General features: G+C 41.8%; 1 protein-coding gene across 1 annotated transcript; it reads left to right on the top strand.

Annotated features, from left to right (window-relative positions):
• The first annotated feature begins 2,053 nt into the window (after positions 1-2,053).
• LOC148358909 (THAP domain-containing protein 5-like) lies at positions 2,054-12,796 on the top strand. The gene is made up of 5 exons (XM_088345671.1): positions 2,054-2,253; positions 4,511-4,694; positions 7,668-8,185; positions 9,497-9,683; positions 12,501-12,796. The coding sequence occupies exons 1-5, from the start codon at positions 2,180-2,182 to the stop codon at positions 12,603-12,605; spliced, it is 1,068 nt and encodes a 355-aa protein (XP_088201797.1). The 5' UTR covers positions 2,054-2,179; the 3' UTR covers positions 12,606-12,796.
• The last annotated feature ends 1,175 nt before the right edge of the window (positions 12,797-13,971 follow it).

The following is a 13,971-nucleotide window of genomic DNA, read 5'->3' as shown; positions in this document are numbered from 1 at the left end:
CTTCTTGGCTCTTGGGATCACCAGCATTTTCAGAGCAAAGGCTCCGGACCAGAACATAGGGGGAAATTAAATCTGGAAGATATGAGGGAGCAAGTTCTTGCATGAGTTTGTATCTTACCAAAAGAACCTCGAAACCACAGCTTAAGCTAACAGGGAGCCAATGCAGGTTTGCTAAAATCGGCGTCATGTGATCAAACTTTATTGTCTTAGTTAAAAGCCTCACTGCACCATTTTGCACCAGCTGAAGGCTTTTGATTTTGGACTTTGGGAGATCGGAGAGTAGTACATAACAGTAATTGAGACGGGAGGTAACAAACGCTTGAATTATAAGCTCCGCATCCGACTGGGGTGTGCGTAATATTCTTGTTATGTGTTATACTGTTATTGGGGCCAAGGAGGCAATCAACCCTGCAAATAAACACTTAATTGTTCTTTATATTTGTTCTGACAAAGTGAAGAAAAGCACAGAAATTGAATTAAATAAATAGAATTTGTCCAGACTTACAAATACCTGGGTGTGCAGCTGGACAACAAACTGGACTGGACTGCCAACACAAGATCTATGAAGGAAAGGGCAAAGCCGACTTTACTTCCTCAGAAGGCTGGCCTCCTTCAACATCTGCAAAAAGCTCCTGAAAATATTCTATGAGACAGTAGTGGCAAGCGCCCTCTTCTATGCGGCAGCGTGTTGGGGAGGCAGCATCAAGAAGGATGCCTCTCGTCTCAATAAACTGGCTAGGAAAGCGAGCTCTGTTGTGGGCAAAGAGCTGGACAGCCTAACAACAGTAGCTGAGAGACGAGCAGTCGAGCACTGAAAAAGCTGAGGTCAATCATGGACGATCCATCGCATCCACTACACAGCATTATCTCCAGACAGAAGAGCAGTTTCAGCGACAGACTGCTGTCACTGTCTTGTACTACGGACAGACTGAAGAGATCTTTTCTTCCTCATGCCATGAGGCTCTTTAACTCCACCCGGCAGAGTAAAGGCCCACATTAAACCACACCACCTACATTGGATATTACCGAATCTTACTGCAATATGTATTCTGTGTAGCACTATTTAGTTACTCTATACAACACGCTACAGTGGGCATTTGCACGTCACACTGGGTATTTGTATATTGTATTCTTTTGGCTTTATTATTGTACTGTTCTCAGCTCAGGGATGCTGCTGGAAATGTGAATTTCCCTTCGGGGATGAATAAAGTATCTATCTATCTAGAAATTCTGCTCACCTCAAAGCCCAATAATACCATTTGGGGTTTTTTTTCTTACTAAAACACAATTTTTTAAAACTTTCATTTCTGCACCAGAGTTGTCCTACAATAATATCTGAAAGGCCCCAAAAAAACATTTGAAATTATTTCGCATATGTGGGCTTTGGAGGGCAAATAAAAACATTAAACAGATTACGATCGCAGCACGGTGTCGCAGTGGTTAGCGCGTGTGCGGCACAGTTCTAAGGTCTTGGGAACCTCCTGTGTGGGTTCAAATCCAGCTACCGGACTTACTGTGCGGAGTTTGTATGTTCTCCCCGTGCTTGCGTGGGTTTCCTCCGGGCACTCCGGTTTCCTCCCACATTCCAAAAACATGCATTTCAGGTGAATTGGCCGGTCCAAATTGTCCCTAGGTGTGAATGAGCGAGCGAGTGGTCTGTCGATGTGTGCCCTGCGATTGGCTGGCAACCAGTTCAGGGTGTCCCCTGCCCACTGCTCGATGATTGCTGGGATGGGCTCCAGCACCCCCGTGACCCTACTGAGGATAAGCGGTGCAGCTAATGAGACGAGATGAGACGATCGCAACAAACATTCAGTCGGAAGCGCAGTGCTGAGAAATAGAGTGCGCGGTCATGCGAAGGGTAGTCAGTTAAGGGGAGTCGGATTTAGGCACTACACTGGCATTCTTTTTGATATTTCGCTCCGTCCACATGAACCGGAAGATTCTGATAGTTTGACCCGACTAGCTTAGGTTTACATTAAGCACGTCGTTGGGCGTACCGTATTTCGTGTTTTGTACTGTCGCTTATGAGTGACGCAAACAATCTGCTGATTCCGTCGCCTTCATAATACGTCACCCACGGAAACCTCGTTGTCAACATTTCACGAGTTTCACCTTGTCAACTTTCTTGAACGTCAAGATAAATCTGACTCAAATAAGACAAATAGGCTAAAATAAAATGCCCAAATATTGTTCTGTGCCAAACTGTAAAAATGACTCGACGAGTGGCAGCGGCCGAAAAGCTTTTTACAAGTAAGTCATAACTTGTGATATCAAAAGTAGTTTCCAGTCGTGTGGGTGACCGTGTGATATTTTGTTTATTATTGTTTTATTAGTGTTATTTATTTCTATTTAACTTATTTTGTACGTATTGGTGAATAAGAAAAATATTGTTTTTATTGGTTTTTGACCTTTGAGACTTTCGAGACACCAAAGAGCAACCTGAGATTTACAACGTGTCACGTGTTATTGCTAGAAGTCAGCGGTCAATACTCCACAAAAATGATTATTTTCAACCTATTTTATTTTATTTTGTCTAATTCATGAGTGTCATTATTGCTCGGTTTCTTCTTTGAGTTTGAAATCCACTCCTTCGGTTTTTTTTTCTCTCTCAAATACTGGTTTTATTCATCCATCCTTTATCTGCACCGCTTATCCTCAGTTGGGTCGCGGTGGTGCTGGAGCCCATCCCAGCTGTCTTCGGGCAGTGGGCAGGGGACACCCTGAACCGGTTACCAGCCAGTTGCAGGGCACACAAGGACAGACAAGTCACTCGCTTATTCACACCTAGGGACAATTTGGACTGGCCAATTCACCTGACATGCATTATTTTGAAATGTGGGAGGAAACCGGAGTGCCCGAAGGAAACCCACACAAGCATGGGGAGAACATGCAAACTCCACACAGGAAGGTTCGATCTCATGACCTCAGAACTGTGCCGCACACGAGCTATCCACTGCGCCGGCGTGCTGCCAATACTGGTTTCATTTTTGTTAAATTTTCAATCTACGTTTATGTTACCCCCCAAACCTATTGGCTTATTAATCCAATTATTTTCCAGCCACTTATCTAGGGTCACATCTGATTTCAGACAGTGGTCAAGCGACACCCTGGACTGGTTACCAGCCAAGACCACCTTCCACTCACACACATTTCTATGGATTATTTTGGCTTCTCAATTGATTTTCCGAGCATGATTTTGGTACACGGTGAAGTAACCCTAAGAAAACTCACGCAGGCACAGAGAGGACAAAATGTTATATTTATGTACAATCTGATCATTTGTCTAAATCAGGGGTCAGCAACTTTTTCGGTGTGGAGTGCCACTTTCAAATTTCCTTGTAAATCAGTGTGCCACGCCAAGATTAATGACTCGCACAACATTTTTTTCATATTCAACTGAGCTGTCATTTTACACTAGTCCAAACATACAACATGGATAGACATTGAAATCGTATAACTGACTTATTTATCTAGCACTATTCTTTTTCATCAATGAACTAAAAAATGAATGTGAGCAACGCGTGGAAAGGCCTGTAGACATCCATGACTTGAACTTTTTGCCACAAGAATTAACCAAAATCAACCATTCTTCATTAACAATGAACTACAATCAAAAAACAAGTGTTATGGACAGTTACCATACCATTCATCAATGATATCTTGTTGCAGAAAATATCAAAACTTGAAATAACCGCAGCAACGCAGTTACATACACCCACACACACGCTTCTTTAAAATATTCGCCATCAGTAAATGGTTTTCTGTGCTTTGCTATGCAGTGAGCAATGTGATAGCTTGCTTCAGTGGTGGTGTTTTTAGCAGTGACAATGGTTTTCAGGGTCTGTGTTTGATTGCCGTACCTGGACACTGCGCGTTTTAATGTCTCCGCCATGTCAGACTCATCTTTGAATTCATGTTCATGTTTCGTCTCATAATGACGTTTAACACTTGCTGTGCGAGGCATAATGCACAAAACAGCATGGTCATTTTTTGCACAAAGCCTCATTCGTCTGTCCACGCTGGCTGGAAAGAACAAGATGTTTTCGCTCGAGGAGCCGTCATGATTCGTTCATCTATTGCGCGCGGGTGTTTTGTTGGCTGGGTTACAACACAGATCTCTCCTCTGCGGGGCTTTGCGCAAACACACACTGACACACGAAGTAGAGGAGGAGCGGCGCTAACCTAAAGCCTCTAAATAACACGGTGCGCAACTTAAAATGTCTTTATTTCAGGTAAAAATGCGCATTTTTTAAATATAATTATTATTATTTTGCCGTGAGCTCGCGTGCCGATGGTTAACCCTTCGTGTGCCACTGCTGGCAAGCGTGTCATAGGTTGCCGACCCTGATATAGACGATAAATACAACTACTGTACAAACATGCAAACTCCACACAGGGAGCTGGAATTGAACTATTTATAATTTAACAATTTATACATTTTCCATTTCAATTCAGAATCCACTCTTTCCCCTTGTACATTCCAAGAACATTTTGTATTTGACCCTAGATTCCCGCTTCAGGATCCTGAGCGTCTCCAGCTTTGGCTGTCAAACATCGGTCTCAATAACTGGACCCCCTCTCGGCACCAGTACATCTGCCATGAGCACTTTGCGCCCTCCTGCTTCAAAGTACGCTGTGGCGTTCGCTACCTGGAAAACACAGCAGTGCCAACCATCTTCCGGAGGGTTGAGGTAACAAAGAAAAGAATTGTTGTCAGGAACGCAAAACCAGGCAGCAATAGTGCCTTGATCCATTACCAGTGTTCTCGTTTGCCCGCGATCCTGCGTCCTAGACGCATTATTTTTGCTGGGGACGCATCGTGTCAAATCAACGTGCGTCCCCGTGACACAACTTTTTGGACACCAAATTGTCATGATCATTTTTTAACAAAGATTTACCGCACTCCAAACTTTTCGTCAGGCAGATCCGCCATTGTTGTTTTGGTCTCGCGGTCCGAGTTTTCGTCTGCACGCCGATCCCCAGTTCGAGTTGTGTCGTGAAAGTCCGTCTCTTTTTAGAGAACCGGCTTTTTCGGCTCAACTCATTAAAGAGCCGGCTCTCAAACGGCTCACTTGCTTTGATGCATTATATTACGAATGATTATGTTGTATAAAGAAGTTAAGAAAAAGGAAATATACAAGGAGAAAATGAAAAAAAGACAGGTTTGTGGTGATCCCTTTTAATCAGTATATTACCAACAATAAATTAATGCAGAAAATGAATTAATAATTTGAATAATAAAATGTATTATTCTACTTAATTCTATTTGCATGTATTTTTTCCTTCTACAGTGAACGTCCAAGCGACTTCATTTTTGAACCTTTTTTATAATAAACCTCATTCATGTCGAGCAACTCAGTGTCTCACAACAAAATGTTCATTAACAATATACAGTAATCCCTCGGTTATCGCGGTTAATGGGGACCAAAACCTCCTGCGAAAAGTGAAAATCCGCGAAGTCTTCAAAAATGCTTAAAAAATTATTATTTTTTTAAATTATTTTATTTTATTATTATTAATTTTTTTTAGACCCGCAGAGCTCTGAACCCGTGAACGTGGAACCACGAAGTAGCGACGCCCCTTCAAAAATGCTTTTTTTTTTTTTTTTTTTAATCATTTTATTTTATTTATTTTTTTAAACCGGCGAAGCGCTGAACCCGCGAACGTCGAACCGCGAAGTAGCGAGGTCCCACTGTATATGATATAAGGAAACACATGTACAATATAACATGTTAAACTACATAAATAAACATGTTTGAAAAAAAGAAGTTTTTTTGGTATTTTGTAAGGGAAAATACGACAATTTGTAAGGGCATGGAGCACACTAAATTTTGGGGAGCCATAGATCTCTGTTGGGACCCATAGATTTTTGAGCATGCGAGTCCCCGGGACCCATCACTTTTCACAGCTAAAATGAACACTGCATTACCGATCATGGTCTTCTATGTGTTTCTGCCCGACTGTTTACTTGATGCCTTGTCTTTGAGTTGTTTAATTTGAAACTTCCTGTCTATTGTGAATCCAAACATGGTCTTACTTATCAATGGCAAAAGAGTCGAGCAGGTGGAACATTTCAAACTTCTCGGGACTTTCATTTCAGAAGATCTAAGCTGGGCACTGAACTCTGAGAAAATTCTAAAGAAGGCACGCCAAAGAACTTTCTTCCTAAGGAAGTTGAACTCCTACGATGTTCATCAGGAAGTCCTAGTCAATTTTTATCGTGCGATTATTGAAAGTGTTTTAGCAAATTCTATTATTGTTTGGTTCGGTCGAATCACAAAGAAAGATCTGTCGAAGTTCAATTCTGTAATCTGCACAGCGGAAAAGATCGTGGGCTGCCATCCCTGGAATCTATATATAATGATAGAGTTTTGAAACGTACCTTAAATATTCTTAAGGATGAGAGTCATCCTGGTAATGATCATTTTCATCTGTTACGGAGCGGTAGACGCTTGAAGTCATTCAGGGGAACTAAAAGGTTTACGAACAGTTTTTACCCGAGTGCTGTCCGAATTTTCAATAATTGTAAATTGTAATTTCTGTTTTTCGTTTTATATTCTGAATGTTCAATGTTGTTAAATTTTAAAATTCTCACTGAGCCGAGACAACGAGACAATTTCCGATGATTTTTATGTGAAGATTACCGTATTTTCCGCATTATAAGGCGCACCTAAAAGCCTTTATTTTTTTCAAAAGTTGACCATGCGCCTTATAATACAGTGCGCCTTATTTATGGATCAATTTTAAAATTGCAAAGATTTCCAACTAACTTGCAGCCGCCGACTAGATTTTCCCCCGAACGCCAAGTAGTACGCGGTGTATGCTGGGATTTATTTACCGGCGTTTCATTGGCTAACCAATGTGTCAATCATCATTTGAATCGATCACTATTGGCTAAAGTTATTCGGAGGTCAAGGGGCGGATCCTTTTTATCATTTACAGGCTGGCATTGGCTTGAACGGCAACACAAAGCCTGCAATTGGCCGAAAAAGATGAATGTTTATGGCACGTGGCTGACGGCATAGAGAAAGCATTTTTTTCTATTCAGTATTTGAAAATATTTTATTCTCCTGGATTTACTACCCTCACGGATATAAGAGGACATTGGCTGCACATTATTATGAACACAACGACTTCGGTGAGCTACTCCGGGTTTTATATTGTCCCTGTATCTTGTTTCAGACTGAACTCGATGTTTCTGTGATAAGCGGTGCAGATAATGGATGGAATGGAGTGTCTATTTTTAAATTAAACTCAATTCCAAGTGTTTATCGTCATATGCACAGTAAAGTTGCCAGCGAAAAAGAAAATAGATACTAAGGAATGGTTGGCATTTCTTGAATCCCAAGACTTTAACCTTCCGAATGATGGAACGATGAATTTGAGTGACATCGTACGGACACCGCATCCGCACGTGTTCTCGACACGTATTTGCGTCTTTGCAAGCTTTCGGAATGTTAAGGGGGTAATAAGTTGGACTGAACTATCTAAATGTTTTGTCCACGTTCCCATTGTAGCGCCTTATAATCCGGAGCGTCTTATGTATGTCAAAAATAGGACCAAAAACGTTTTTTTCGGGGCGCGCCCTATAACCCGGTGCGCCTTATAGTGCGGAAAATACGGTATTGGTTGAATAAACTAGACTAACTTCCCCATCTTTTTAGAAACGCAAATTGTCGGATGACGATGAACGGAAAGCCAAACTGCTTCGCAGGGAAGACACTTTGGTGGAGACCCGGAGCCTGTGGGCCGCTAAGCTCCAGCACCTTCCAATGTTACCTGCCGTACCTTCATTATCGCAGCCGACGCATGGCCAGGAATACACTGACGTGTTTCTGATGCCCGCTGAATTTCAAGAGGAACTGTCTGGTTCTTTCCTCACTCCGATCCACAGACTTTTGGTCCAAGAAATATCTGAGGAGGACCCATGCCAAACTCACGTCATCGCATATTTGGAGTCTGTACCGAACATCTTCCAAAGGCAGGTGCCGGTTTCCTCGGACACGGTGGTGTCATCGGCTTTGAGCCCCAAACCGATCGCGTCCACGTTGCCGATCGTGTCCAAATACGCGGCTTCCCTGCCGACGAAACCTGATCCACTTGAGGCGGATCGTGTTTACGACTGGCAAGATGAGGAGGACGATCACACGGATGGTTGGGAAGACCAACTCGAGGAGCACTGGTGAGATATTGGTCCTTGTGTTTCTATGTGTGTGTTTGTGTGTGTGTGCCTGCAGGCAGTGCAAGACTGAATTTTAGGATTAAACTCAGAATCAAAATGAGAAACGCAGGGCTGAAAATTGTTGGGAATTAATATCAAAGTGTACCGTTTACCAAATTGTTCAAATTGGTTATCTGACTCCATTAACCAAACGCAACCTACATTCACCCAAAATGTATGTGCGCTCGTTTCTTGAGGGAAAAGATGAACAAGAAAGCCGACATTTTCACATGTGGGCAGATTTAATTTCATTAACAAAGTGTACTCCATCGAAAACAGCCGAATTAGTGTCGTTTGAGTCTCTGGGAAGCCTTTTAGTCCAAGTCCTTTAGCTTTCTCCTATTGGCCATCTTCTCCCTACATAATGGTGTGCCGACTCCTTCCTGGGCTTCACCATCTCGTCGAAGAGCGTCGCGATGTCCGGAATACTCAAAACAACACAGAGCGTTTCTACGTCATCAAGGCCTTGTTTTCAAAACAACGCCTGCCGTCCTCCGTCTGGATGTGCTGATTATCTTATTAGCAGTACGTCCCGTTCTGTAAACAACATCTTCCACCACTCATGCCTGCCCTTAACTTTCACTGCTCATTGAATAAAGGCACAGTCAGTAAATAAATACAGAATTAAACTCAATAAATGTAACTTGTATTCAATCATATAAAATCCTTTATAGTCAAATGTATAAAATCCTTCAAAACTTAATAAATTTCCCAATAGCCGCCTTGTATTGCAGCCATGTAAGACGCTAACCTGCTTATTGGGGGTATTAGGGGTTCAGTGTCTTACCCAAGGACACTTCGACATGTAACACGGACAAGCCGGGATTCGAACTTGGATCCCTTGATCCCAAGACGAGCGCTCTACCTCCTGAGCTACTGCCGCCCCTAATGTCAGCTACATTGTGTTAGCTTGGAAACATTAGTCAAATTTGAAAAATAAATCCAATAATCTAAACACTTCATTTGTCCTCGAGGAGCAATTAATAGGCACACAGAGTAGCATACAACACCCTGCCACAGAAATACAATAATCAAATGTTCAACCGTAAAGTGCATACAATAAATAAGACTGGGTAAAAAGTTTAAAATAAAAAGTATAACAGGTACCATTATAATTGAGTGAATGATGCCAGGGTAAAACAATACTGAACACTAGGGGGCGTGGGGCTGCGAGTTCAGGTGCTGAAAAACCCTAGGGATGAAACCAGTCTTCCTCCTAGGGGCTAACAAAAAACCCGAAAGTTTATTCCGATTCCAACGATTTCCTTGCAGCTACTACAAGCAGCGTCTGAACAAGGAGCAGCTCGAGGAAGTCGTGACCGAGCTACAGAAGAAGATGAAGGTCCTGCAGCGGAGGCATCGGCATCACTTGGAAAAACTGCTGGAGCTGGATAAAAACGTCCGTCAGCTGAGGCAGAAAAACCTCCTGACCGAAAAACGGCTGAAGCTCCTGGAGAGGGTGAGGACACTCGTGGTCACTAGCTCACATTATACGTATTATATGTATTCCGCCACTAATGTTTTTGTTTACCGTATTTTCCGCACTATAAGGCGCACCGGGTTATAAGGCGCACCCCGAAAAAATTGTTTTTGGTCCTATTTTTGACATACATAAGACGCACCGGATTATAAGGCGCTACAATGGGAACATCGACAAAACAGTCAGATAGTTCAGTCCAACTTATTACCCCCATAACATTCCCAAAGCTTGCAAAGAAGCAAATACGTGTCGAGAACACGTGCGGATGCGGTGTCCGTACGATGTCACTCAAATGCATCGTTCCATCATTCGGAAGGTTAAAGTCTTGGGATTCAAGAAATGCCAACCATTCCTTAATTTCTATTTTCTTTTTCGCTCGCAACTTTACTGTGCATATGACAGTAAACACTTGGAATTGAGTTGAATTTAAAAATAGACACTCCATTCCATCCATTATCTGCACCGCTTATCACAGAAACATCGAGTTCAGTCTGAAACAAGATACAGGGACAATATAAAACCAGGAGTAGCTCACCAAAGTCGTTGTGTTCATAATAATGTGCAGCCAATGTCCTCTTATATCCGTGAGGGTAGTAAATCCAGGAAAATAAAATATTTACAAATACAGAACAGAAAAAAATGCTTTCTGTATGCCGTCAGCCACGTGCTATACGCATTCATCTTTTTCGGCTAATTGCAGGCTTTGTTTTGCCGTTTAAGCCAATGCCAGCCTGTAAATGATAAAAAGGATCCGCCTCTTGACCTCCGAATAACTTTAGCCAATAGTGATCGATTCAACTGATGATTGACACATCTTTTTCGGCCAATTGCAGCCTCTGTTTTGCCGTTTAAGCCAATGCCAGCCTGTAAATGATAAAAAGGATCCGCCCCTTGACCTCCGAATAACTTTAGCCAATAGTGATCGATTCAAATGATGATTGACACATTGGTTAGCCAATGAAACGCCGGTAAATAAATCCCAGCATACACCGCGTACTACTTGGCGTTCGGGGGAAAATCTAGTCGGCGGCTGCAAGTTAGTTGGAAAACTTAATGTTGATCCATAAATAAGGCGCACTGTATTATAAGGCGCATGGTCAGCTTTTGAAAAAAATAAAGGCTTTTAGGTGTGCCTTATAGTGCGGAAAATACAGTATTTAAATTTGAACACGTGAATAGTTGGACACCGTTTGATCTCGTCTTGTAAATTGTTCCAAAGCTTGACTCCACACACAGACACACGCATACTTTTCCTGGTGGTTCTCACCTTTGGGATTATGAATTCACTACAGCCCCTTAAGTTATAATTTCCCTCTTTCCGAATGAATCATTTATGAATGTTTTCTGACACTTTGTTTTTGTTGACCTTAAATAGCAGTTGCGCATTGAAAATTTTTACAAAATCATCTCATTTTAATAATTTAATCACAAAGCGTCTCAAAGGGCTGCAAAGAAAAGAAAAAAAGGAGATTGGAAAAGAAAAAACAAGTCAGCAATAAATTCCTGTTGAGCCTTTCCTGTACCCAGGTTGCATGTGAGCGGAGCTTCTCTGCTTTAAAATACAGTGGAACCTCGGTTTTCGAACGCCTCTCAGTTCGAATAAATCGGAGTCCGACCAAAAATTTTGAGAAATTCTTGCTTCGCTGTTTGGTCAAAAATTCGGAGTTCGAATGCCGCTAATGCGTGAGTGCGTACGCTAGGGTGCGATGATGAGCGGCGTACGGGTGAAAATCGCTCTTTTCGTGACCAAGAAATAAAGTCAGTGCAAGCGGCAAAGTTGCTACAGGTGAAAAAACAAAAGTAGTCCGTACAACTATTTAAGAAAGAAATAATAGCAAAACATGAAGGAGGTGTGCGAGTGTCTGATCTTGCTAGGGAATACCCCACGGTCCACCTGCGCCTTCTGCTGACCACCACAAAGGTAAGAAATCCTATTCATAATTCTTTTCTTTATCATTTTTTTTAATTTTTACACGTTCATGTTAGCGTAATCTTTCGGACGGAAGATTGCGATAACGCGAACGTACGATTAGCCTGGGTTAGCTTCATGTTTGAGTTAAACATTCAGGGTGTTGGAACGGAGCCCAACATTCAGGGTGTTGGAACGGAGCCCCCTTTTCGAATGAACCGCTCACCACTTGTTGTGGAGACCCGGGTGCTAAATGACTTGTAAACGATCTGATTATTTTATTTTTACACGTTCATGTTGGCGTAATCTTTCGTACGGAAGATTACGATAACGCGACCGTACGATTAGCCTGGGTTAGCTTTAGTTTACGTGAAACATTCAAGGTAAACATTCAGGGTGTTGGAACGGATTAAAACGATTTACATTATTTTTAATGGGAAAAATGATTTTGGTGATCGAACAAATCGGTTTTCGAACAGGGTTCTGGAACGGATAATGGTCGAGAACCGAGGTTCCACTGTATGTGAAAACTACGCTAAGTAGCTCACTGTCTTCATCCGAATGTACAATAGAAAGCCAATTCTCATGTCAATAGACCATGACATTGTCATCAACAAAGTTGCAGAGACCAGTGCTTTGCTCAGGATGATTTTGATTTTTTTAAGTAGCTGACTTCAAAAGCTACTTCATCGAAGTTATTAGAGTTTAGTGTAAACCCTTAGGAAGGTAAATGCAATTGTTCCACTCATTCAAACTCTTCTTCTATAGCTAAGTAGAAAACTCCCCGGCTCTGACCCTGCTCTCACAAACATTGCGCGTTCACATTGGAGCTACTTGAACAATATTGATTATAGTCTTATATTTGATCCTATATTTGATATTTTTAGACGAGCATTCCAGGTCGCCCCGTTTCCCGCCACAACGGAGAGACGGTAGCAATCGTCTATGAGGACGACGAAGCGGCGAGTTTCTCCGGTGAGGAGGAACTGTGAAGGGCAAGTTGGACTTTTTCTCTCCCAGGATTAAAAGTCAATCACACTGTTTTGCACAAGTACAGATAATGGCGGGTATGTGTGTGTTTGAGTTTTTTTATTATATTTTTCTTTTCTCTTTTTTTTCTTTTTATCCGTGCGATCGTCTTGACCGGAACGAAAATGCAATTAAAACAGACTTGAATTGAGAAGGGATGGTTGGGTTTGTTTGTTACATTGTTCCATTGTTCCATTTCTACTTTTTACGTTTAGTTGACTAGTTTCTGGATTACGAAACAAGGGCTCACAAATATCAATCATGCATTTCTGAAATGAATTATGTTATTGATTAGTCAGTGCTGACCTAACAAGGCACAACTCCTTACCACTAGTGCTGTACGCAAGCCCAAATATTAGTCATTGCCATCAGTGATGTAAGCACAGTGGCTAAAAGCTACATGCTAACAAGTTGTGTAAATGGCTACATGCTAACCTATCATGCTAACGCCTTACGGTAACGGCTAAGTTATTCAAACTGCTTGATGCTAACAAGTACATGCTAACCATTCATGCTAACGGCTTCATGGTAACTAGTTATTCTAACGCATAGATGCTAACAGCTACACGCCAACGAGTCATACTAACAGCGACATGCTAACGGCTACATGCTAATTGCTATATGCTAACGAGTCATGCTAACGGCTACAGGCTAACCTCGACATACTAACTATGCTATTGGATACATCTTAACGCATCAATCTAATGGATATATGCGAATGAGTTATGCTAACAACTACATGTTAACAGCCTCTTGCTAAAAAATGAATTGGCCAATTCTAATTGAATGGGCCCATACAAATTGAACGGACCCATTCAAAATGTTATTACACGGTGTAATAACAGTGCTAATACTACTTACCCTTCAAAAATATTCAGCCTATGGTGACTAATACAAATTATGATTGACACATTTTTCTCACTCTTTCTCTCTCTCTCTCTGTCGTTTTCTCTTTCTCTGTTCCTCTTTGTCTCTTTCTCTCTCTGTGTCTTTTTACCTTCTTTTGCTCTCCCTTCATGTTTCCTTTTCTCTCTCTTTTCTCTCTCACTTGCTTTCCCCTTCTCACTTTCTTCCCTTCTCTTTTCTCTTTCTCTCTCTTGCTTTACCCTTCTCTTTTTCTCCCCTTCTCTTTTCTCTCCTTTTCTCTTTCTCTCTTTCTATTTCTCCTTGGATTGCTTTCTCCCTCTTTCTCTCTCTCTCTCTCTCTCTCTCTCTCTCTTCCTTCATTTTCTCTCACTCTATCTGTTTCTCTCTCTATCTGTCTCTCTGTGTTCCTCTTCGTCTATTTCTCTGTGTCGTTTTACCTTCTTTTACTCTCCATGTTTTCAT

Source organism: Urocampus carinirostris, chromosome 10, assembly GCF_059441175.1.
Source record: "Urocampus carinirostris isolate Australia breed hairy pipefish chromosome 10, RoL_Ucar_1.0, whole genome shotgun sequence".
Taxonomy (NCBI): Eukaryota; Metazoa; Chordata; class Actinopteri; order Syngnathiformes; family Syngnathidae; genus Urocampus; species Urocampus carinirostris.
This window is presented reverse-complemented; position numbering and strand designations above follow the sequence as displayed.

Excerpts from the sequence above, each read along its gene's own strand:
- LOC148358909 (XM_088345671.1), top strand. The coding sequence starts at position 2,180 with ATGCCCAAATATTGTTCTGTGCCAAACTGTAAAAATGACTCGACGAGT. Across the intron at positions 2,254-4,510 it reads GGCCGAAAAGCTTTTTACAA|ATTCCCGCTTCAGGATCCTG; the intron begins GTAAGTCATAAC and ends ATTTGACCCTAG. Across the intron at positions 8,186-9,496 it reads GACCAACTCGAGGAGCACTG|CTACTACAAGCAGCGTCTGA; the intron begins GTGAGATATTGG and ends ATTTCCTTGCAG.